Below are 26,202 nucleotides of genomic sequence, written 5' to 3'. Positions count from 1 at the left end.
TCATTCAATCTGTTGATTATTTCATGTTGTCACTTTGAGGCCAATGGCTAAAAGCAAGTCATCCAGAATTATTGCTCTTCATAAGCTTGGCCTCTGTGTTATTTGAATTTCTGGACATTTCCTTCTTAGGACCACCACAAAATTTGGTTTTCTTCCCAGAATCTAAATTATATTTATTCTGCCTACTTTTATGATAATGAAATGTGTGTGCATTATTATTATTGTAACTTGACAACTAACTGTTGAAGAGAAGAGAGGATCTTGTCAGTGGCCTGCAGAGGGTACTGCCTATGCTGACCCTTCCTGTACTTTTCAAAGAGCCCCTGAAATTCTGAACTCCTATATCTCAAATGTGCAGCTGATATAAGGCAGCCGAAATCCAGCAAAGGTGAGGGGTCACTCATAGAAACCTCTGGAACATTAGACTGGGTTTAATATATTATATGAGAAAAGAGTAAATGCTAATTTTTTGCTATTTGTGTCAGAAAAAGAAAGGGATTATGTACTCAGAAACATAACACATGAACCTTGAGAGTAGTCAGTATATGGTTATTTGGTGCTCGTTTCATTTTGCTTTGTGTTAACATTTTGTTATTATTTTGTCTCCTATCAAATAGGAAACTTGTATTTTATTAATTTTGTCCTACCTTGCACATAGCAAACACTCAAAAAAAAGCTTGTGAGATGAAGTGAGTAATCCCAAACTCTCATTTCAACTTTTCGCCTTTGACCTTTGGTACAATAATGATTAACCAGTGAAATGCAAAGATAGGTAGACAGGAGAGACCATTGGAAACTATCATCCAGATAATCAATCTTGCAAAATTGAATGTCTATTTGTATATCTGGTTACTCACAACAATAAAACACAACAAGAACAATAAGGACAATGAAGCCTGAAGACCAGAAACCTGGCATTTTAATGTAACAACTTTTACACTTCCTTGGTTATTGTAATGCTTAACATAAATAATGTCTACCTATAACATTTGTATTACCTTTAAACATTTAATCAATTAGTACTTAATAAATCATTGTACAGTAAAAAATAAGTTGGTCTTTTTTTAAAACAATTTAAGATTTTATTGATTTTGTTTACATAATAAGGAATCAGCAACTACAGTAGTTGCCACTTGAAGTGACTTCAGAAAAACAAAATATATAATTATTTTACATGCTTATATTACAATTTTATAAAGTACACTACAGTATACCCAAGTTTTGCTATCAACTATATCCCTTTGGCCATATCAGTTTTAATTATGTCAGGAAATCATGTTTGTTTCTTAGTAACTTTTATCAGTATGTTAAAATTTTGAAATCAAACATTTTCAGGAAAGCTATGGAATGCAATTTCATTATAAATAGTACACATATATACTCTTTGTGTGCAGTTTCAAAATTTGGCAAGATGATTATAGACCACAGTGTAATATGGAGAAGGACAGGGTCCTGGAACATATATGAAGAGGAAGAACCAAAACTTAGTACATGGTAATAAAAAAGAGCTAAAACTCAAGTAGGACAAAAAATATATTAACAAACTGTGAAGGTATTAGTCTCCCAAAGTTTATTTAAAATCCAAAGCCTGAAATGTCTTTTGCGTTGACAAGTATCTGTAAAAATGATTGGGAAGAAACTAATAAGACCATGAGTGATCTGTAAATAGAATTGATGTCGCATGTGAATCAATTATTGTCCTTTCTTTGTGGCCACATTGTTGGGTTTTGGTTTATTGTATTATCACATTAGATGCTGGCAGAGAATGACACTGCTAGCTCATTTCCAACATGTGGCCCAGGGTTACTTAAAGGAAAAAAAAAGTAGAAACTCTGTTATATTTTAAGACAGAGTTAAAGCTCTTGGGCCCAATTTATTCCTGAAGTCACTCTGAGAACATTGCACTGTGTTTTGCTGGAACAGAATCAGGACCTTTTGCATTGATGTGACAGGGCAATGACGAACGTCAGGCTAAGAATGGGACTGTGTCCCCACGGGTTTCCTCCCACCCCACCTCATTTCCTCTCTCTTCCGTTCTCTCTGGGACATATTTTCACACACATATCATCCCAAGTTAACTTAAGGCACTTTGCTGTGGGGATGAAAGAATTAGGCAAGAATGCACAAAGAGTTCTTACAGTCCCAAAAAGCAGTTTTGGCTGTACGTGGCAAAAAAGCACCACATTGAGAACTGTTGTTTTTTTTTTAATCAGTTATTTACAAAATAATACAAAAATTAGTAATAAGCTTTACAGGTAGCTATTAAATTGATTAATCTGGGTGATTTTAAAAACTAGTACTGTAATTATCATATTATACCTATGCCAGAGACCATTTGAACCACTGCCTGTGGGAGAGGAGGCTGCTTTCTCCTGGGCCACATGGTCATGGCTTCAGGCACAACACATCCTGTCCCTGATGGCATTGCTGGCATTTCTCCATCCTAAAGGTATGAACGCTGGGGCCAGCCCTTTGTTTAATCAACTGCACATCGTATGTTGTAGCTAAGTATTTACAGAGAACAAAACTAAACAAATAGTGTTTGAACTACAATAGGGAAAGAAGAAGAATGTTTTAATAATCCTAAAAAAATTGTAGGTAACGCTTTCTTTGCTGAGTACATACATGAATGGGAGATTTCAAAGCGGTCTTTTGGGATAGTGTCTGCTCTCTCCTTCCCTTTGTGACATTTGATCTTATCTGAAGGAAGAAAGGTTAATGGTTTTCAAAAACCTCAATCTCTCTTTCTGATCCTACCTCCTGGTCCCTTAAATATGTTTGTAATGTCACAAAAATACACCAGCTAAACTGCTTTCACATTATACTCCAACCAATGGTGTGACACCATGAATAAGAAAGTTCTTTTGAAAGATTTAAAAGAAAATTAAATTGAGTAATTTAAACTTTATTTAAAAATTCCATTTTACAGTGACACAATTTTCCTTTATATCAGATTCACATTAATTTAAAAAATAAATCTCTTTAATAGGAATTCAGAGTGAGCTCAGCTTAAATGTAAGTGGTGCATGAATGTACTGGAAGTTTTCAAGAGCTACACTGAAGTGCTGATTATAAAAAATTAAGTGCTTTCATGATGAGGCTTTCTTAATTATCACTGCTTTTCTTCTCGTCCTGTAAACAGCTCACAGAATGTCATGTGTCACTGAGTATTAAGAAAATAATCACTCTTACATTTTTACATTGTTTTTTGTGAGCACACAGTTGTTTCGTTTTGGCAAATGCCTCATTCTTTTAATGACTTCTCTCCAGAAAAAAGAAAATGGAATTAAGTGGATATTCTTTCTTTTAAGATGAGCTGTATTTATTACTGGAACGGAAGTTGTCATATCCGTGATCATTAGCTTTGAACTTTAAGCATGACTGCTTTTCCTCTAAGGACTGTTTTTCTTCAAATGACTGGCACCAGCAGCATAAGCATGACTGTACAAAGCAAAATAACTTGTTACACATTCACATCAGTTACACTGTGATGACTGTTGCTACGCTCTAGGGTTCTGACTTTCTTGGCATGATCAGGAGTTCTCGGCCACTTTCTTTCCATGCTCTCTTATTTTTCCCTTTAACGATATATAATTACATAAGTTGTATATGATAATTTTTTAAACAAGCAAATACAGAGAAAAAAATGTATATCATTAAAATTCATCTTGTCATTAAATTTAAAGAAAGCCACTCAATTCTTGATATTTACTCTTGATTACTTGAGAAAATCTCATAATATTTGATAAATACATAAATCAAGACATTTTCCCTATGCAAATAGAAATATTATACACACACATACGCATGACTGTATATGTGCATGTTTATAGAAGTGCATGTACAATTTATTTTAATAGAACTGTACTATACGTACTATTCCATAGTCTGCTGTTTCTCACTTGACAGTGTCATAAACATCTTCCCACGTCAATGATATTACATTGCCGGCTCTTGTCAGCCACATGTTATGCTCATGTGCCTTTTTGTTATTGTCACACAGTAAGCTTATAAAATATAGAAATGTCTGTTTCCTTCATCCAATTTCTTTTTCTTGGATTTTTTAAAACCCAAAGCTTTGTTCATACTGTTTGCTTTCTAAGAATCTATATGTATAAGAAAGTGAGAGGTGCATTGTTTTCTGTTCTATAAAATGAGGGAGTTGATCTTGATGACCGTTCTCTTCTGCCCTGCAATCCATGAGTTTATGAGTGGACAAGGAATTTAAGACATTAGCTCTTATTTTATCATCTGATATCTGTCAAACATCAATGCATGTACCTTTTGTTAATTTTCTGAGCATTCCTATGAATACAATTGATTGGTTGAGGCAGTAGAGAGTAGTTGATGAGGATTTACAGGCAGAAATTAAGTATAGTAATTTATGAGCAGAAATCATATTTAAAAAAATTCATCCGTGGTGTAATGCAAGGGAAAACTATAAAACAATTTACGAAATGTCTTTAAATAGAAATATGAATAGTTTGGAAAGGTTATATTTGATGCTAGGCCAAAAAGAGCTTTTTATTTTGAAATACTCCTACCTTAAAGCAGTTTTTGAATCTTTTGCTCACCAAATACAGAGCTATAGGATTAATGCAGGAATTCAGGGAGGCCATATTGATGCCGATATAATCCAACACCAACAAAAAGCTGCAAAAAACCACCCAAAATATGTCTGTGAACAATACATTGCTTTAAGTATGTATTCTCGCAAACTTTTGAGTTTTTGTGAAGAAAAAAATTACCCATATCCATAATTTTTGACTTTATCACTGGTCTTTGCTAATGATGACCTCTCTCTCTCTTTCCCCCTCTCTGTCTCTCTCTCTGTCTCTGTCTCTCTCTCTCTCTCTCTCTCTGTCATCATGCCCTTCTGCCCATGCCCAATTCTCTCTTTTACAATAAAATCTCATCTGGAAGTGCTGGGGCTGGCTGAGAAAAGACTTTGTGAGGTGCAAAGGAGAATTGGAGCTGATATTTCCAATTGTGGTACCCACTCAACATTTTGACAGCTCTGGCTCTCCATTCCCAGTGTTCTCATAAGTCGCCTTTATTCCTTTCTCTACAATAGGGGTGAAGATAAAAAATGAGAATCTTGACTCCTTGCTCCCTAAAGACTAGCAAAATGATACTCTCTCTCTGCCTATGAAAGGGATCAATGAAAAAAACTTCTGAATGGCAGTTACCTACAAAACTCTCTTTTACCTTTCTTACCTCAAAAGTTCACATCTATTGGGATCATTCTGATCATAAATAGTGAGCTTCAAAATCCTGCTGAGGTGAAGGGGAAGCCAGCACAGGGCAAAGACAAGGACCAGGCAAAAGACTGTTTTGGCAACTTCCCGTCTCTGAAATAAAACCATAGTCAGAAATTAAATAGATGGTTCAGATAATCACAACGTTCTCTCTTCCCAAATAGAACACTTAATATTGTTTACAAAAAGTCAGTGGTATTTGTAAAAATCCAGAACACTGACCTTTAAATTGAATAGTTAATATGAATTAGAACTAAAATAACTACAAATTCATTTTTAAAGTAATGGCTTTTTCTAGACCCTTTTAGATTATGTAGAATAGAATATCTCTAGCTTGATGATATAAAAAAAATATTCTTTGTCTATTCAAAAATACCAGAAGCAAGAAAAAGGAAATATGCTCTAGTGTATGATAATTTAATTTATCATCATAATAATTTTTTTATTCATAATCATCACTGTAATCATGAGTCAGCACATACTTCTGTTCTCTTACCTGCTTTAAGTGGTCATTTAAAGCAATCTGCATGCCACTCTTCTTTCTCAACATTTCACAGGTCATCAGGGTATAAAAAAAGGCAGTGATGGCCAATGGCAAGCAGAAATAGAAACTAAATAGCCACCAATCTTTAGCTGTCTTGTAAAACTATGGAAAAGAGAGTATTATAAGATTAACATTTCCCTGTAGAAAAAAATCTATATACTAAATGCAAAAGTAAAAAAAATACTCATCAAGGAATAATTATCTTCTAAAGTAGATCCATTTCACAAACACTATATAGAATCTTTCAGGCCACTTCTACTGAAGTAATTAAATACTTATACTAAAAGAAACAAACTTCCCCTCAAGAGCATTTCAATTCTCTAAGGCAGTATGTTGTAATTATGCACAAAAAATTTAAGCAGTTGGGTAAAATTAAAAATATTGGGTTTCCCAAATATTTTTGCCTTTACATAAACAAATGATCTTTAAGGTAGTCTTCATTTGAAATACCACATCTGAATATGTAAAGACATCCTAGTATTTAAGGAAGCTTTCACTGTTTAACAAGTCTGTTTTCCAGAAAAAATTGATGTGGAAATGTCTTTATAAATCATTTTGCTAAGAAATGTAAAAATCTAACTTATTGAGGGCCCCTGGGTGGCTCAGTTAGTTGTGTCTGCCTTTGGCTCAGGTCATGATCCTGGGGTCCTGGGATGAAGTTCTGCATTAGGCTCCCCGCTCAGCAGGGAGTCTGCTTTTCCCTCTGGCCCTCCCTGCTGCTCATTCTCTCTCCCACCCATACCCCCTCAAATAAATAAATAAATAAATAAATAAATAAATAAATAAATAAATAAAATCTTTAAAAAAATCAAATTTATCGATCGGAAAATCAAAGCTGCTTATGACTTATGTCTTTTCTCTTACTCTATTTCTGTTCTTTTTTGTTTTTAAACTGTTGCTCCAGATATATCTGTATCGGGGCACAATTTTTGTAATCTATGCAGTACCTTTTCCTTTTAACTAATAAGAAACAAGAAGTCAGCAACCTCATTCTCAATTTCACATTCACGTCCCTCTTTATTCTTTTCATTACCGTGATATATGCAATCCCTAAAGTTCTATATGGTTTTCTCATATGTAAAATAGAAAATAATCCTCGGCAACACCTGGACCAAGTGCATTAAATCCTCTTGACCCATTCTGTTGGGAAGAGTCTTTTATACTTAAATTAAGATCTATCTCCAAATACCAGCATTGCCATTCCCCCACCCTCATTTCCTGATTCAATATTATTGAATAAATGGCCAAGATGGAAAATTCTTTGTAATGACAGCTTTCCCTTTAGAGAGAAGACAGGCTTGCCATTCAGAATCCATCCACATCAGGGCATCTTCTACCTGATCATTCACTGAACCATCCTACTCCCTCTGATGACTGCTGTGTTGTCTTATGCAGAATATGTGGTAGTTGTCAGTCCTTCTGGGGGAGTTGAGTAGGAAAGGTATAAATTCAGATCGATTCTCTCATGTGAACTTGGTTTATCTGTATCCCTGAGCACCAGGGAATTCTTGCAGAAGTAGTGACCTAGCTTCCTGCAGTGTGGGTCGTTAGTCACCGTAAGCCCCACAGTCCTGGGGCTTACACTCTTGATTTATGCCAAGGACAGTCATAAATCAATAGCTTCCCAAGAAGAGAGGATCAGGGGGAAAGTAGCTAAATATTTATAAGGCAAGAACAGAAAGGAAAGAAAATGGTAAAATTCACCTGCATGAAGGCTGTTTTCTGGGTAGGATGAAGCAAGCAGATTCGCAGGTAACGTCCTTTGTAGTCAATGGTTATCATATCAAAACCCACGGCCTCAGGGACAGCCAGAACCACGGAGACCACCCAAATTAAAACAATTTCTACTGCTGTCCATTTTGGAACCCCAATTCCTTTAATTCGACTCCAAGAGGCAACGGCTCGATATCTGAAGAACAAAATAGAATTATCTGTCAAGCTGGCAGAGCCTGCTTTTACTGAATTACATGGTTTATTTTCTATGTAACATAGCAATCACTAGTATAGTGTTCAGGATATACCTGGCTTAAATTTACGCTCTTACCTGTCGATACTTAGAGCGCATAGACTCAACACAGTGATTCCCACGGAGGCCTTCTGTATGAAAGGCACCAGCTTACACATCTCAACTCCAAAGGGCCAGTCCTCAGCAAGCAGCTGCATTGAGAAGACATGAGGTGTGTTAGGGAGATATTCACACAGTGCCCTCTGAACTGCATTACTTAGTGGACAGTAATTAACATATGGAGTAAGATAAGCAATAATAATTTCTTATTCTTTTCCTCATGGACTACTCCTTTGAAAAGCACCGGTGTTCGATATATGGATTGGGAGAGTGGTTGGGAATAATGAAAGCACAGCCAGTTCATGAGAATTTGTTATGCATACACAGCAGCTTAGGATCAGGATCTCCACCATGGGGCCATCTGAGGCTAGTCTTGTAAGTTCTCCTTAAAAAATTGAATCTGGGGCAGCCCCGGTGGCGCAGCGGTTTAGCGCCGCCTGCAGCCCGGGGTGTGATCCTGGAGACCCGGGATCGAGTCCCGCGTCGGGCTTGTTGCGTGGAGCCTGCTTCTCCTTCTGCCTGTGTCTCTGCCCCTCTCTCTGTCTCTATGAATAAATAAATTTAAAAAAAAAATTCAAAAAAAAAATTGAATCTGGGGACGCCTGGGTGGCTCAGTGGTTGAGAGTCTGCCTTGCGCTCAGGGCACGATCCCGGGGTCCCAGAATCGAGTCCAACATCGGGCTCCCTACAGGGAGCCTGCTTCTCTCTCTGCCTATGTCTCTGCCTCTCTTTCTGTGTGTCTCTCATGAATGAATAAACAAAATCTTAGGAAAAAAAAGAAAACTGAACCTGCTGCCCTGCAAACACGTCTTATATTGTTGTGGAGTTTCACATGCTCAGGTCATGGCCAAACTAAACCAGACGATAATTAAAAACAGATGATAAGCATTCCTCAGTTGGGGAGACTAGACTGCTTCTATAGGGAAAAGGTGTGCATTTGTATACTTATTCTTTACTGTAGTCAACTCATCTGCCCAGTAACTCAGTGGGAATACTCACTGCTCCTTGAACGCACCAGACACACTCCTGTCTCAGGGCTTTCCTCGAGATGTCTCCTTATCTTGGAAGGCTCTTTCCCCACATATCCACTTCACAAACTCCCCTACCTCTTTCAGGTTTTGCTCACAGCTAATCTTTTCAACATGACCTACTTTAACCACATTATTAGTGCAGTAGCCAGCCAGGTTCCCATCTCTCTTACCCTACTCTACTCCATTTTCCTTTTAATCTATAGCACTTATCACCAGTTATTGCATGTACTACAATGTTTACTTGTTTGTTCTGTTTGGTTTTTGCTTTCTGGAATCCCTAGAGACGTGCAACTGCCCTATACAGTTCCTGCTATGTAGCAGATGTTTAATATTCAAACCCCTAAAATATATGGGTACTGCTTCTACAATGAACAAAAAGGCAGAGTTCTTGCTATTATGCATTTATTTCTCTTCATCTGACTTCAGACTATGCAACCATCTATTGTTAAACTCAGTTATTTTCTTTCTTAGGACAACTGGGTGTGCCTTCCACTGGTTAATGAATCACTTTAGGTAAACATCTGGATCGAGTTTTCACGAGGTTTTGAAAATAAAAATATTTCGAATTGATGTTTTTAAAGAATGTTTTAAAGAATAATCTTCCAAAAGTGAAAACTATTTTGAAACACAATTGAGTCTTTCCGTCCTTTCACTAGTGAGGGTTCTTTACGGAGTATAAACTGATTGTTTTATAATAGCACCAAAGGCTGAAATGTGTATCTAGTATGAATATGATTTGGTCCTCCAATATAAGACCCATTCCATTTCTTTTTTTTTTTTCCCCATTCCATTTCTAAGTTAGACATAAAAAGTTACATTTATATGTAGGACGATATTGGCAAACTTACCATAGATATTCTTAATCTAGGGTCCTGGAAATCTACAGGGCCCCGCTGAGGGGTAAAGAAAGTCAGGTATAGGAATGTCATTGGTGTTGGTCAGATAATAGAGAGTGGCAGGGTGTAGTACAAATGCCATCTAAAAGGATAAGCTGCGAAAAACCTTGACATGATTTTTAACAAGAAATCCCAAATTAAAAAAAAAACTCTTGATTTTAGTTAAAAAATCTGGAATTTTTATATAAAACCTCATAATTATAAAAGGTGTCAATTAATTCATATTTTTTAAAAATACAGTCATATAATACTATAGTAACAAAAATATATCTGTGGGTCAGATTAGTCTCTGCTTGTGACTTCTGTATTTATCAGTTGACTCAAAATTCTCATTCATTCATCCAGTTAGCATTTATTGAGCATTCAATATGTGCCAGACACCATTCTGAGTACAGGGGGCATATCAACGAAAAAGGAAAACTTCCTGCTCTCATAAAGCTTACAGTCTAGGGAAGGAAATAGATTTAAAAAAACATAAATATTTAATATGGTGTCACACAGGTATTGTCATCATACGAAGAGAGTATGGGGATTGGAATAATTTCTTGATAGGCTTCTTAACGAGGTCTTTCTGAAGAGGCAATATGTGAGTAAGGGACCTGACTATAATAAGAAAGTGAACTATGTAAAGAGCATTCTACGCAGAGGAAAGAGCAAGTACAAAGATCCTGGGGTAAAAATAAATAAATAAGCTTAGTGAGCTGAAAGGACATGAACAAACTATCAAGGCTATAATGGAGTGATCCAGGCCAAGTGTCTAGGAGATGAAGTTTTAGAGGGAGGAGGTGGAATAATTTTCTGAGGAAATTGCAACTTTTTAAACAGGGAAATGGCATGGTCTTATTTTTGTTTTTAAAAAGATCACTGTGGCTGCTCGATGGAGAATAGAGTGTGGGGTCAGGAAAGGAAACTTTGATGAGAGATTGTGGTGAGTTCGATCCTGTGGTGACCCGGGGCCGAATAGAATGGGTTGTAGATGAAATACATTTTGAAAGTAGAGCCAGAAGGACTTGTTATGGGTTGGATATAAGATATGTGGAGTCAGGCAACTCTTAAGAGGTTTGTCATGTGAATGGTGGAGGCATTTACTGAAATGGGGAAGACTCAGGATACCTCAGATCTGAACCAACTGTGAACTCTAGATACTTTAAAACAACTGCCAGTTGCCCTTGGAAACATAAGAATAAAAAGATTCCAACCAGTTCCAAGGACTCTACCAGACCAGCTTGTTCTAAATTATCCAGACAATATTCTTTCTAATAATTCTGATCGTCCTTAGATGGATTGGGAAAAACAACAACAACAACAACAACAACAACAACAACAAAACAAAACTAACATGTCTCTGGCACTTATGATGGGTTAGGCATTACTCTAAGGACTTTACACATACAATACCCATGAAATCTCCAAAGAAATCCTATGAGATAGTATTACTGATGCCCATTTTATAGATAAGAGGCACTTAGGCACCTGAGGCACTTAAAAGTCTATTAATATGAGATGTTGGTTTTCAATACATCCACAATTCTTTCCTACTCCTCCTTTCAAAAAGTGAAGCCTCATTTCCCTTTTCTTGGATGTGGGTTGGCTTTAATAATTTGCTTTTAGTGAACAGAATATGGTGAAAGGGCTGAGGTGTGATGTCTGAGACTAGTTCACAAAAGGCATGTTCCTTTCTCCTTGCTGCCTGGTGGTCACTTATTCTCAGGGAGACCAGCTGCCATGTTGGGAGGCACTCAAGCATCTCTACGGATAAGCCACCACGGTGAGGAACTGAGCCCTCTTGGAAATGACTGGCACCAATGTCCCAGGTGTATGAATGAGAAAATCCTCCAGCTTTAGGCAAATCTTCAGAAAATTGTAGCCCTTGGGAAATATCTTGACTGCATCCTGAAAGAGAGAGCATCTGAGCCAGAACTACCCACTCTGGTTCCTGAATTCTAGACCACAAACAAAATATGAGATAATTAATGCTGATTGTTTCAAGCCACTAAGTTTCAAGGTTATTTGCTTTTCCTCATTAGACAAGTAATATACTTGGTTGGCCTTGGTTTACTTGGTTTTTTACTCATATGGCTCCTTGTCCTTGTACCTTGGTTTATTACTCACTTAAGGAACAGATCCACATTTGAACCCCCATGGTCTGATTCTAGAGTCTATATAGTGTTTAGGAGAAACTGACCATAGAAAAAAAATGGTTTGGCATGAAATCAACATTAGTATTAATAAACCCATAGCTATGTGTCAAACAGTGGTAAAATATCTTGATGTAGAATAAAATTTCTCCTAATCACCTAGCTATTTTATTAGAGTACTATCCAAAAAAACAGGATATTTTCAAATATCTTACTATCTCAAACTATATCCCCAAATGCAAATATTAGTTTCGCACAGGTACATCCATTGGATGAATCAGGATAAATGAGTGTCCAGGTCACAGAAGGAAAAGAAGTCTGGCCAATGGAAATGGGCTCTGCACTAAACCAGGGCCTGTTTTGAGGTTACTATTGTTTTTGGCTCAGCCTAGAAATTGGATGACTGCTCTTCATACCATTGGGAGGCCTGCAGCCCAACCTCTGACCCAAGTTATCACAGGGGACAGGGAAACACAAACTGAAAATTGTAACCATTCTCTTCAAGTTCAACACAGAGATAGTAAAAAATCTAATCATAAGTGAGGGATTACAATTTCTAATCTACGCTTCCAAGGCAAAAGGAATTGCAAAGTAGGGAGTATTAACCTTCATCAGCTTTCAGCTTTTCAGGGTTTCAGTTCAGACCTTAAATTTGTTGGTCCTGAGAGGCCGCAAAAGATGAGGGACAAAGTACCAGCTGCCACTTCTATTATTTTGTAATGAAAAGGGTGACTTTGGTAACCTCTGCCTCTCTTCAATTAGAAGGCTTTGTGGAGACGCTGAGAAGCCAGACACCCAGCCACAGAAACAGGCCCACTACCCTTGCTCTTCTCGTCTTAACAACTTCCAGGAAGTCTCCCACAATTTAGTGCTGGGAGTTTATTTAAAATGCAAAGACATCAACTCTTTGTTTAACAGATAAACAAAAACCTTAGTGGTGGTGAGGGAAAACCAACTTATGTTTAAAAACAAAAATCACTCTCAACCAAGATGCCTTCTTTACATTTTGATGAAAGAATGTTCTTAGAGATTTTATGATAACTAGCAATTAATTATTTCACTCTGTTGGCAAAAATCATGACATCCAACATCTAAGTTGAAGTCCAATAAGATAGCTTTCCTCTTTGTAGTCGAAATTGATGCCCTTTATTGCAAGAGGAAGCAATTCTCACTTTAAACCCAGCAATAACACATTCTTATTTATTCCTTATGTTTAGTTTTTTTTCCTTTGGATTGTATCCCATTATTAGATAACCTAAGGGCAAGATCTGAATACCGAAGAGAAATCAAGCATGCAATTAAACAAATCTCTCTAACTGCAAAGTCATTGTTAGAGTTCTGTACTGTTTCTAGATGAGATGTCATATGAATTAAATTTTTAGATCCTGCTTAAAATTGTTTGAATATATATTACCTACCATTTATTAAATGTGAGCCAGTTAGAAAATAACCTCAGTAACTGTTACTGGTTTGCACATTGCGATGGCTCATCCAACGAAGAGTTTTGTTATTGTTTTGTCCTACAGCAATGTGGTGTCCATTTGACAAATGAGAACCCATGCTAGTGCTGATCCCTTTCCCCTACTGTTCTTCCCTAGAACATTTCTTTTGAATGACTAAACACGAGTAAGTCAACTAGACTTACTTTCAACTAGATTGAAAAAAGATGTGATCATACTGATTATAAGGTTTCTACTCAGGGATGACCATGACATCATAACTTTACGTTGGAAATAGGTGTTTGAGAAAGAAAAAAGGCAACAGGATCCAAATACATTATTTTTATGTTACATTTAAAAATGATTTTTATATTATAGTTTTTTCCTCAGTTTTTAAAAGGATAAATCATGTGAACAGGAAATAAATATTATTTCTTTGTAAGTATTATCGAGTCCTACAAAATCTCTCCAACTGGGGGATTTACATTTCTCATTTCTCTTTTTAATTAAAAATTACATTCTTGAGAAATTAAATGGAAAAAAATCCTGTTAGTACATACCACTGTTAATGCCCAAAGGAATCAAGCCCCATAAAGTTAGGAAATTAAAAATTTAACCGTCTTAAAAAAAAATTAACCGTCTTGCATTAACAAGTATTCAATTGCCTCATTAAGCACATATGCTATTTTCTTTTGCTATTTTTTAAATTAAGAGTATATACTGAGCTTTAACTGTTTGTTTTAAAATATTCTACAATATTTATAATGTCCAGCATAGTGCCTGGCATGCAGTGATCACTCACTAAAAGCTTGCTGATTAACAGTGAATGAATGTGTGGAGGGATGAGAAGAATGGATGTGATCGTAAGGGAGAAATCTTGTGATAAAATTTTTGTCATGAACTTTCAGTTCTCATATTTGAAACAAGTTCTTTGGAAAACTAAGATGGCTATGCACTTTTTTTTTTTTTTTTGTATCGTCTAGTCCATGCTCTTCCTTCCTCCTTCCAGATCAGGTCTTCCTGACACACGAAACCAGGGCCCTGAAGGGTTGATGGTGATGGTTCATTCTTCTCTTTTTGGAGTTCTGCCTTCCGAGCAGGGTAGAAAAGGTGAAAAGCAATAATTCCTCTCTATCCTCTCCTACTCAAAGCTGCCAGGGAAATGACAGGCATAAAACAGAACCAACTGTTTCTCACTATCTTGTGGGATCCTATGAGGAGCTTTAGCTGTAAATTTGGTGGAGAAGGATGCCCTAAGAATGGAGATGGTGTAGGAGATGATCGTTTCAGAAGCAGAATGAGAAGCATATTAACAAAAATAACTGAGGTTACTTTGCCAGATTGCTGTGATGAACTGTGAACATTTTTTTCAAACAACTGGTATTATAGAGATGTTTTTGCAGTGAGAGTCAAGAGAGGTAAGAATGGAGCAGTTGGATTTCATAACTTTGGGAAAAGGTATATTCTTCTGGGTTATCTCTGTTTCCTGTAGCAGATAAGTTTTTCTGCATTTGAACTGGCATTTTAAAGACAGAGTACCCTCATTCAAGGATTCCTATTTCTTTTTTTTAATCACATAAAGGGACAGAATTTAAAATAAGCTGCTGATAACGTACATAGAAAATATTTTTTTTGACATACATTGTCAAAAAATTGACAATTTGCCCTTAGGGACAAATATCAATTATAAGTTCCATCCTGCATCCATCAAGATGCATTTAATTACTAATAGTTCATGTGGTTTAGAAATATGTGGGTCAGAATTCCCCAGGGGTGACACTTAACCAGACTACAATGTGAACGCTGCCCCATGTAAGACAGAAGCTCTGTCTCTAGCAATCTGTTGCATGTGCACCCGCAAAACAGAGGGTTTTCCATGTTCTGGAAACACTGCTATGACTTGCTGAAATAGAATGATGACTCCATGAAGATGTATTAAGTTTCTTGAAACAAAATCTCCAAATGAAGCAAGAAAAAAAAATAAATGTCTTGGGAGAAAGTTAAATTCACCTTAAATATATTTTCCTATTAGTGTTACAATGAAATCTATTTCCAAGTCTGGAACAGGTCAATATATAGATGCTACTCACCTATTATCTGAACATGAAAACTACACACAGTTTGTGCTTAAAAACTCACTGACACATTACATATTCTGAAGAATTCAACAAAGAGCATTAAGAAATACTCTTTCCAAACGTAGCATATTAGTAGATTTACTTCTCTGAACTGTATCTTCTAAGATCACTGTGACACCTGAAGAAACAAAAATTACAACTTGGTCTCATGGCTCCAAAAGAGACTTTGTGAAGTCCACAAACCTTAGTAAATCATTTCACGTCTTATATAAATCTAATTCTACCCAGACACTATCTTAGGGGACACTGGTAAGCTACAATGAGAAGACATTTGATTACTATGGAATCTAAAATAATTTGAAAATACTGAGTGAGGGGGAAGAAGATATACGTACAATGTAAACATCCAGAGAATAGTTTTCACCCCTTCTGGAAACTACAATGGAACTAATGAGGAAAGAAGTAGAGAAAGGATGGATGCAAGGCAGGAGGCAGGAGTGTAGCTGTGAGTCTTCGGGACAGAGAACTGCTGAGAAATGTGTCAGTCCACTTTGTTAATAAATTTCTGATTCAAGCATGAGCCATTTTCTCTCTCTTCTACCACCACAATTCGGCTGTGTTCTTGTCCATTTACATTTTCACCAGAGGGTCCGTAGGGAAAGAGAAATAATCAATCTCTAAAATAAATGACTGGGAAGAACAGAAGTCTAAAATGAGAGAAGTTGTTGGCTAAGTTATACTCAATACACCACACTCGGCTATTTCCCAAGCATAACCAACCTTGTCTTAACTCTGCAAAGTCTTGAAAGAGAATGTTTCACATCATAAATTACATTTTGAATCTTATTTCATCTCAGGCTTTATCTGTCAACACCTTTTAAAGCACTTAATCATTTATTAGCATTTGGCATGTTTCTCTAAAAATAATCAACTATAGCATATTAGCCACACAGAGATAACCTTATAAGGTTTTTCTTTGAGAAATAAAGAACACGTCTTCTCGGCCTTGCAACAGGGTTTTGGCTCTGTCATCCTCTTGTATAGCTATGCAAATGTCTTCAATCTTGACCGACTCATTTAAAGTGAGCAAAGGAAAGATATAAAGCCTTTGATAGAGAAGCCTTCCCATATTGAAAGAAACATTGCCTTGATATTTTAAGAGGCTTGGATTTATTGAGTGACCAAGTGGCAGATCAAAGGCAAATATAAGAAGAGAGTTAACTTAGGGAACTTTCATTGCCCAAGGCCAAGAGTTTGACAGTCATTTTGTCACAGGAATCCATGTGTGGAACAATGAATTGGGAATATGAATCTTGAGTTTCTGGGTTATGTGAATTATGCTACTGACCTATTATTTAAGTATGACTAATGAATGTCCTCATATAAGAAGAGAAGCAAACTTCCTCCTTTTTTCATCTGAACAGTTATAAAAACTATAATTAGAAAAGTCCACTGTCCTTACATTTTATGTCTAAAATCTTTTGTCAACAAGTATCTGTTTGTTAGGGACTATGTTTTGCAGGCACTATGTTAGGTGGAATGTTGGGTTATTAGTTTTATCTGCTAGCTGATTCTAGGTCATTCAGAGCTAATAGTCTAACTCTTTATTAATATTTTTAAAAGTGAATACTTTAAATGTGTTTAATTGGGGCCCCTTAAAATTTTTCTGCTTTAAGTAAATGAATCTTAAAGTACCTAGGTTCTGTTTTGGTTTCAAAGAACTTGTGTTACTAGAACATCTTTAAATATTACTAAAATTTCAGTAAAATATCTCAGTTACTTTACTGGAGATGGGAAGAGTGTTTTTATCTTGGAAGAAATTAGACTCCCCATCCAAAAATACTTTTACTTCTTGTATTGCTCTATGTGCATAAATGTCCATTCCCTGGCCAGAAAATTGTAATTCCAAAAGTTAAATTTGACCATGTTTTATTGACTTTGACATCTAACTATGAAACTAGTCAATTACACACAAACTTGTTAACTACTAGAGGTGGTCTAAGACTAGAAGTGAGAAAAGTAAATTTGTTCAGGAATACAGTGTGTCACAAGCAGAAAAAGTATCTGATACCTGACAAGGTGACTTCACTCAAAACCTATTTGTGGATTCAGTGAAGCAATTCCACATTTTTATGGGCCAGCATTTAAATGTTAGGTGTACCCTACTTTACCTAGTTAAACATTAAAGATCAGCAATTTTGCCTCTTAGCGCTAGGAAGACAGGCTCTTTGCCTCTAACAGTAGCCTACAGAATCTTAATAGCAAAGTCATCCAGTGACACTCCACCACCACTGGACATCTGATTATACGTGGATCCTTATCAAACTAATGTTCCTATGGTTCATAAGCAGGTTTATTTGCAAATGCAATTTGCTTACACATGAAGGAAGTTATGTTTGAGAATTAACTGTATTAACTCAGTTATCCATGCAAATATAGCACAGAGTGAAATTGTTAAATGAAATCTAGAGATAATTTAAGAACTTATTATTTGCCTAAGAATTTTTAATTGCTCGAGAAGTTAAAAGAAGTAAATTTTAATTTCAAATTGCAACAAAGCTTTGTTAGATATCACTGCTAAACCAAACCAAGCCAAACCAGCTAACCAACCAGCCAACCAATAACAACATAAAATCTTTCTGCATCCAGAAGTAGACTCAACTTTTTTGCTTTTCACACAGCTTTGACGATTTTGATATCAGTGCTATTAGTCAGTCATATGTAGTAGTCAGATAGGTTCTCATAGGCAATAGACATGTAGGTAGTTACCCCATTCATTGCAATCTATACAGGTAGGGCACAATTAGCTCATGAATAAGAAGAGATTCTTTCTCACATCAGATACTTATAAATAATGGCTTTTGGTTCAGGTATGTATATAGATCATGTGAATTAATGTTGGCATGGTGAGCCCTATGTATATTAGACAGACATTAACACAAGTGTATCTGTATGGAGATATTACATAAAATAGTGATTTAAACTAAGAGTACAATAATAACTTTGGGACACAATATAGAAATATCTATCAAAATCACAAATGCATATATCCTTTGATTAAGTAGTTCTAGTTTAGAAATGTACCCTTCAGATATAGTCACACATATGTGCAAAGCCATTAGTATGAATATATTCTTTGTAGCCATGTTTATAATGGCAAAAACTGAAAAAAAACAAACCCCAAATTTTCATTCTTCTTTACACACACACACACACACACACACACACACACACACACACATTCTAATAACATTTATTCTTTGCTTACTATGTTCTAGGCATTGTGTCAAATACTATTCACCTGTCCATTTATATATGTATATATGTTCACATATATGTGTTCACACACATATATAAATATACATATATACTTTAAGATATTCTCTTTGGATGACTGCATTTTTCATTTTCATCTGGATGGCCTTATGAAATGTAGCATGTTACAGCCCTAGCCTGTGCTGCTGAGAAGGGTAAGCCAGACTCTTCTTTTCAGCATATTTAGGTGAATATGTGAAGCATTTCAACAGCTTTCCATTGCTGGGTGTCCTACAATACCTCTCTGGCCTTTGTCATAGGATTTCCTATCTGACACAAGAGACCTGGTGAGAGGATTGACTTTAGCTGGAACTTTCCAGAAACCCAGTTCCTTGAAGGAATTAAGGTAGAACAGATCTATATTCTGAGGTTTGTCGGCATCTCACAGAAGCATCTCCCTATGAAGTTCTCTTCTGTTCTAAGGTAGTATCAAGGACTGTGACATTTTGAGCTTTTCCAACTTTTTTGAACATTGGGTTTACTGAACTCCAGATTAATGTAATAGACTCACGTTGATGTTTTTTGGTCCCTTGGGTATGCCAACAGATGCGCTGGGGTGGGTTCTATGAACCCCCCAGAAATTGTGGATGTTTTATGTATGTGGTGTGTATAAATAAGAATGAAAATTTGTTTTATTTATAGACATAGAAAATTAATGTGCCATATTTATAGACATAGAAAATCAATGTGCCATATTATAGACATAGAAAATTAATGTGCCATATTATGTAATAAATATAACTAACTGGATTTTAAAAGAGAATTGTAATACCCCGCAAAAACAAAATCAGAAATCACTAGTTTAGAGATTCAAATCTCCCACTTTAGGATAAATTGAAATGGTACTCATAGGGCAGCCCGGGTGGCTCAGCAGTTTAGTGCCACCTTCAGTCCAGGGCCTGATCCTGGAGACCCAGGATGGAGCCCCGCATCGGGGTCCCTGCATGGAGCCTGCTTCTCTCTCTGCCTGTGTCTCTGCCTCTCTCTCTCTCTCTCTCTCTCTCTCTCTCTCATAAATAAATAAATAAAATCTTTAAAAAATGGCACTCATAATTCACTTAAATTACTTCGCATTAAGTATAATATCTGACTATGCTGAAATTCTAAATGCACTTTTAAAGACTTACTTGTATGTTATCACAATTATTTAAGGGAATAAGTGACTCTTAACTAGTCTGAGTGGGCTGTTTTGGTAAATAAAGCCTCTAGAATAACAAACAGTGATATTATCCATATTATATATTGTAGAACATCTGAAGGGGATTTCAGGAGATAGAAATCTTCAGATGACTCAAATTAGGACTGAAAACATTTGCCAAGTATATCCTATCGTGTGTTAGTTTATCATGTAGTTCTGACAGTGCACTCAATGTTCTAACAGTGCTCCATGCAACAGAAAAGCGTGCTAGGTGTGAGCTCACTCAGTGCAGAGGGGCCGAGGGTACTGCAGGTTCTAGGGCCAGGTGGATGCATTCGAGCCCTAATTTCATTGCTATTCGGTGGTGTGACATTGGGCAAATTACTTCTTCGCCTCTCCAACATGTAGCTTTCTCATAACACAAGGATGACAACAATATCTCCTCCATAGGGTTTCTTGCAGTGATTTAGTGAAATAAACCAAGGACCTGTGTATAATGGATGGCATCCATTATTATTATTTTATCCTGCAAGTGACACATGCTTATGCACGCTATGAAAATAAACCAAAAGCCCCCATGTAGGATTCCATGTTGGCAAACCTGGCAATGGGACCTTACTTTTTGAGATGGATTTGTTTATAATCCACATAGAGGACTAGATGGCCTGATTTGTAATGACTCATTAGTCTGTTTACTTGAGAGGTAAAAATACAGCTTTAATAGACTGAATGGCTTCAGGCAAAGTGATGTAATTTCCTAGGGATATCATAAAGAAAATTGAAATGAAAGTAAAAGCTGTGTGCCCCCTGGGGAGCCAGATTTTCTCTGGTTGATCGAGTGTAATCATCTGGCCAGAGAAAGTAAGGTGGTCCTGGAAGAGCTTTCATCTGGCCTAGAGGCAACCCATCTGAAGGGTAATGCCCTCAACCCCACCTTCCATCCACTTCAGCTGCTGGCTGACTTAGGAAGGTCCCTTGTTGAGCTGGACATGCTGGGTTTTTTAAGACCTCCCCAAAGAGACCTTTCACAAAATTCTCTGCAAGTCTAGCAAACCTAGATTGTAATCTCCCTTTTCAGAAGGCTCTGATTTCACTTATTTAAAAATTTCTCAACACCTTATACTCTAAGTTTCTGGAGTTAGTTTTGATGAATTGAAATCCTTTGCCAAATTGGAATGGTAAGACTTGGTCTGTGGGACTCTTAAAGAAGTTAGTGCCTCACTTCTGGCTCCAAAAGAAGTGTGACTGCATTTAAAGTACCTATTGCAGACTGTGGCTCTCCCAGGAAACACTCAGACTTCATAAGAACCAGTTGCCCTGCAGGATTTTAGGATTTCTTCTCTTTATTCCCCATTTGTGGGAGTGTTTCCTTCTAGAGCCTTAATCTGAATCCTATTTCAAACTTCAGAAATTGTGAAAATTCCCCTAAAGAATGGCTATTTGGATTAAGATTTAAGGGTATGTGTTACGGTGACTCCTTCTGCCACAAAGATCAAAACACCCCCTACAATGTTTTTCTAACCCTCCATGACATGTTTTCCCTTTGTAGTGTGGGCCCTGGACTAGTTTTAGGCAAATTTTCAAAGCCCATTCCCATTCCTTTCCACTTTGGTTCTGTTCTTCTGTGTGACTTTCTATTGCTGATCATGATGGGTAAGCAGAGCTTTACATAATTTCCATGGGCCTTTAAAAATCTCTGGCTCTTTCACTTAGGCTATTTTTCTTAGCAACATAAAACCCCATTAAGCGGACACTAGTCACCTCATTGTAAGGTTGAGGAAACTGAGGCCCAGAGATGTTGGGATGTGTCTAGAGTTCCAAAGCAACCTGGAGTCAAAGAGCGTGGGGGTTTATGTCCTGCCCTCATTCTCCATGCCTGTTTCCTCCGATGCCATGATAATCAAAATAATGTTAGCTACCGAAATCCTTAGAGACTTCGAATCCAGAGCTCTTTGATTTGCTCACAAGGTAATCCATGGGGGTACAACTTGCAACCTGCACCTGACAGATTTGGGCCTGATTCCCACTTCCATCTCTTACTAACTGTGAGACCTTGAACATCTTATCAATCTTCTGTAAAACGGAGAAATATCTACTTGCGGATTGTCAAAAGCAGTAAAGGGAAGTAATGCATCCATTTCAGAGGTTGGCCAACTGTAAACATGCAATAAAGAGTAGGTACATTAGAGTCATTCATAGCAGATGAACTGTGTTGGGGTACTCACTAGTCTGTATCTATTTCTTATAGCCCATTTGTTTCCTAAAAACCCATTCCAGCCCCTCTACTTTCAGGACTCTCCACAAAAATGCTCCCCAAGGTTAATGTGCATGTGAATCACCTGGGTATCTTAAGATGCAGATTCTGCTTCCGTAAGCTCAGGCTGCACTTGCAGTTCTAACAGGCTCTCTGATGATACCAATCCTGCCAATTCACGGACCACATTTTTGCAGAGAGAATGGACCCAGTGAGCTGGGGACTAGTATGGTAGGGACTAGATACTTCAGGACCAGTGGTTCTCAAGCTTTGCCATCCCATGATGGGCTTGTTAAAATATAAGCTACTGCACTCCATCCTAGAGTTCCTGAATCAGTAGGTCAGAGGTGGGACCATAAAATATCATTTCTAACAAGTTCCCAAGCGATGCTGATCCTGCTGGTCTGGGGACTACACTTGTTCCAGGTTTAGCCTAAGGTTACTGAAGACCAGTAGGGAATTTATGTCCAATGTTCACTGATTTTAGGAGGCGATGGATCTTCTTGAGTAAGAAGATCCCCCAAAGGCTCTCCCACCTCCCTCCTCCTAACTAGGCACCCTCCCGTCAATAGGAGCCCTTTACCTTGTAGACAGTGATGGGGATGTCAATGATGATGTGCAGCAGGTCTCCCAGAGCCAGGCTGGCTATCAAGATATTAGGGCCGTTTCGCATGCACTTGTTCTTGTAAATGATTCTCAGCAGTGTGGAGTTTCCGATGATGCCCAGCACGAACACTAGACAGGACACCACCGTGTTGATATACTTGAAAGTCTCCTTGATCTCGATGGATTTTTCGCAGGGGGGAGGGGTGAGGGTGCGTGGCGGGCCTCCGGCTGTTCTCCCTCCCTTAGGCATCTGCGGAGGTGCAGAAGACCACGGCACGCTGGCGTTGGGACCCTTGGACCAGGAAGCCTCAGTGGGAGGCGTCGTGATCTCTCCGGGCCCCCAAAGTGGCACAGTGGCCCTGGCCGGCGGGAATCCTCTCTCTTCTCCCTGGACCCCCGCCCCACTGCAGGCGAGGATCAGCGCCACCAGCGCGCGTCGGCACCAGCTTAGCAGAGGCTTCATGCTGCCGCCTGCTCCGGTGGCCGTCGGGTGGCCGCTCTGCGGCTTGGAGTCTGGAGACCAGCAAGGGAAGAAAAGACAGGAGGCTCGGGTCAGCTCCCCCAGCCACGCCCCTGCAAACCGCTCGCGCAGGGCGCAGCCGCGCCGCTACTACCCGCGGACGAATGGACCTCAGTCTGCGCGCCGGGGCTGGGCTGGCGCGCGTGACCCTGCTGTGCCCGTCCACTGTCCTTCCCGATCCGGCTTTCCCTGGGCTTTTTCTCCCTTGCGTCCCCCCCGGGGGATTAGTGACTCGCAGTGGGCGGGGCATTCTGGAAGGGAGAGTAGGATGGGTGTCCGAGGCAGAGCTCTGAGTCCCGTGGTGTTGGTGCGCCGCCGGGGAGCACGCACGTTCTGGCTCAGGTCGCGTGGGAACTGGGGAATCAAGGCACCTGGAGGCCAAGGGCAGGTGCCAGGCCCTTCATTCTGCTCCCCGCGGGGAAGGCGGATTCCCGGTGTCTGGCCGCCGCTCCTCCCGGCGAGTGAAAGCCGCTCCTCCCTCCCCAGCCGCGCGCCCTTGGATCGCCCGGGCGCCGCCGGAGCGCGCGGGCTGACTCGGACTCGACTTCCCCACTCGTCCGACCTGGGGGGAGCGTCAGCATTGACTCGGAAGCGTCTGTCTCTAAGTGGCTTCCAGCTCCCCTGCGCTCTCTTTCTTTACTCCAACCTCATTTTAGTTCATTGGATTCTCTACGTCTTTTTTTTTTTTTTTTTTAACTAGACTTAAAAAATATATCCCCAAACTGCTAACCCAAGCTGAAGCTCCAGGACGGGGTTCAATCACTGATTTTAACTCAACACCAAACCAGAGCGTTTACCTCGCGAGCGGGAAGCACCAGGCGCAAAGCGATGAGCCGGGACCTGCCTCCTTCCCCGGGAAGCTCAGCTCTCGGCTCGCCTCCAGCCCCGGCTCCCGGGGCGAGCACGCCTCCCTTGCAGCGGCTGGCGGGTCTGGCTCTGACGAAACGCCCAGGGAATGCCAGGCCGAGTGGCCTCCGCAGCTTGCTCGGTCGGGGTCTCTGCTGTTCCTAGACAAATACTTTTATTCATTCGTCCCTTCCCCATCAATCAGCGCCAGACTCCTCCCGCGCCTTCCGACTGCTCTGCAACCTTTCCCCTTGGGCTCATGCCTGGACAGCATCACCAGTCGCTGCCCGCTGGAGAGGACAGTCCCCGGCCGGGGAGCGTCCCCTGAGCCTGCTGGGTGCCGGAGTTCTGAGTTCTTCAAAGGACCAGCCTAAACCACGGGCAAGTTTTCACGCACCGGGAGACGCGCTGGGATTAACCCTGTATTTAGCCAACTAACCCTGTATTTAGCCAATTAACCTAGACTTTATTTTTTTAAGATTTATTTATTTATTAATTATTTATTTATTAATGAGAGAGAGAGAGAGAGAGAGAGAGAGAGAGAGAGAGGCAGAGACACAGGCAGAGGGAGAAGCAGGCTCCATGCAGGGAGCCCGACGTGGGACTCGATCCCGGGTCTCCAGGATCACACCCCGGGCTGCAGGTGGCGCTAAACCGCTGAGCCAGCGGAGCTGCCCTAACCTGGATTTTAAATACGGACACTTTGCTTTCCATTAAGTAGTCCTTGGTGGTGTGTAGGACCTGGCTGATTCGGTGCTCTGCTCTTTACTGTTTCCGATTTGGCCTCATATTTCAAGTCCACATCGCCCCCAACCCAGAAGAGCATGATTCTTTCTTCTCAAGCCCTGTCAATGCCCTAGGAAAGAACTAAAATAAGTTCTTCATTTCTTCTAGTAGCTGCTATTCTCCTTTCTTCCCGCTATGTCCTGAAGTGTTTTCTCAGGCCATCCCAGGGACTTTTATGCTGTTGAGGAACCTGATCCCTATAGGGGACATAGGAAACATCAGAAAGCTGCCACTCACATTCAAGGTGGTATTTCTTTATCAGGCAGATCAATAAAATAAATTCTTCCTATCCATTCTTGACAGTTTTTAGGGGGTAGAAACAATGGCGACTGGCAGTTTTACCCAAAGATTGTATAAAAGAGGTCAGATTCAGACTGTGCAGTGCCCATTGGATATTACTTTGCTGTCCTCCTCTCAACTAAATCCTCATTCAGCCCAGGAGAAACCATTCCATATAGCAAATCACCTGGAGAGGAGGGGGCTCATGCTTGGCTTCACAGCCAATTAATAGCATAGATGAGACAAGAATCTTGGATTTTTGTCTTCTATGCAATGCTTCCTGGGAAAGTGGAAGTAGCATGTCAATTTCTATTTTAAAAGGTGAACTTTAAATGTGAAATATGGTCTAAAGAGCATAATGAAAGCGTTTAGGCTAAAGGAATGAGAAATGTGGTCTGGGGTTGTGAGTGCTAATTCCAAATCTGGCCATTTTGGATGTGGTACTTATCCTCCCTGTCTGGGTAAAAATAAGGTCAGCATTCAATTGCTTCATAGCTAAGTAAAAATATATATAGTGTTATCTGAATAAGGAATCATATGGATGAATTTGGAGTGTGACTATTTTGCTGTTTGGGATTTGCCATTCTTATACAAGACTTCTCCTCATGCATCATACATGGAGCCCCAGCAGATGAGGTCCCTTTCATTCTCCCATCTTCACCACCACCTGCATCCACATTTTGTGCACCCAGTCTTGGATGCCTAGGCATACCTCAGAGATGTTGCAGGTTCAAATCCAGACCCCTGCAATAAAGCAAATACCCCAATAAAGTAAATCAAATGATTTTTTTATTTTTCTAGTGCATATAAAAATTATATTTACACTATACTGTAGTCTATTAAGTGTGTAATAGTGTTTTATAAAGAAACTATGTATATACCTTAATTTAAAAATATCTTATTGCAAAAAATGCTAGTTGTCACTGGACCGTTCAGCAAATAGTAATCTTTTTGCTGGTATAGATGTTGACAGCTGCAGGCTGATTAGGGTAGCAGCTGGGGAGGCTGA

General features: G+C 39.0%; 1 protein-coding gene and 1 long non-coding RNA gene across 5 annotated transcripts in view; one reads left to right on the top strand and one right to left on the bottom strand.

The window, feature by feature from the left end:
- Nucleotides 1–890: 890 nt before the first annotated feature.
- Nucleotides 891–24,250, bottom strand: EDNRB (endothelin receptor type B). 3 transcript variants are annotated; one of them, XM_072782675.1, is made up of 8 exons: nucleotides 24,080–24,250; nucleotides 22,740–23,275; nucleotides 7,847–7,959; nucleotides 7,507–7,711; nucleotides 5,755–5,904; nucleotides 5,218–5,351; nucleotides 4,545–4,653; nucleotides 891–3,441 (listed from the first exon to the last, which is right to left on the bottom strand). In XM_072782675.1, exons 2-8 carry the CDS (start codon nucleotides 23,223–23,225, stop codon nucleotides 3,307–3,309), a joined length of 1,332 nt encoding a protein of 443 aa, XP_072638776.1. In that variant the 5' UTR covers nucleotides 23,226–23,275; nucleotides 24,080–24,250; the 3' UTR covers nucleotides 891–3,306. The 3 variants fall into 3 exon arrangements, with proteins under 3 accessions (XP_072638776.1, XP_072638775.1, XP_072638777.1); XM_072782674.1 differs by lacking the exon at nucleotides 24,080–24,250 and having other exon boundaries at nucleotides 22,740–23,472; XM_072782676.1 differs by lacking the exon at nucleotides 24,080–24,250 and having other exon boundaries at nucleotides 891–3,578; nucleotides 22,740–23,458.
- Nucleotides 24,177–26,202, top strand: part of LOC140607987 (uncharacterized) — an 84,047-nt gene continuing 82,021 nt past the window's right edge. The window contains exon 1 of one of the 2 annotated variants that reach the window (XR_012009929.1): nucleotides 24,177–24,509. This is a non-coding gene — a long non-coding RNA (uncharacterized lncRNA). The remainder of the gene's footprint in view (nucleotides 24,510–26,202) is intronic. The other variant, XR_012009930.1, reaches the window with a different exon arrangement.

The sequence above is a fragment of the Canis lupus genome, chromosome 17 (assembly GCF_048164855.1).
Source record: "Canis lupus baileyi chromosome 17, mCanLup2.hap1, whole genome shotgun sequence".
NCBI classification, from domain to species: Eukaryota; Metazoa; Chordata; class Mammalia; order Carnivora; family Canidae; genus Canis; species Canis lupus.
The sequence above is the reverse complement of the archived record's forward strand: the minus strand, read 5'-3'. Positions and strand labels throughout refer to the sequence as shown.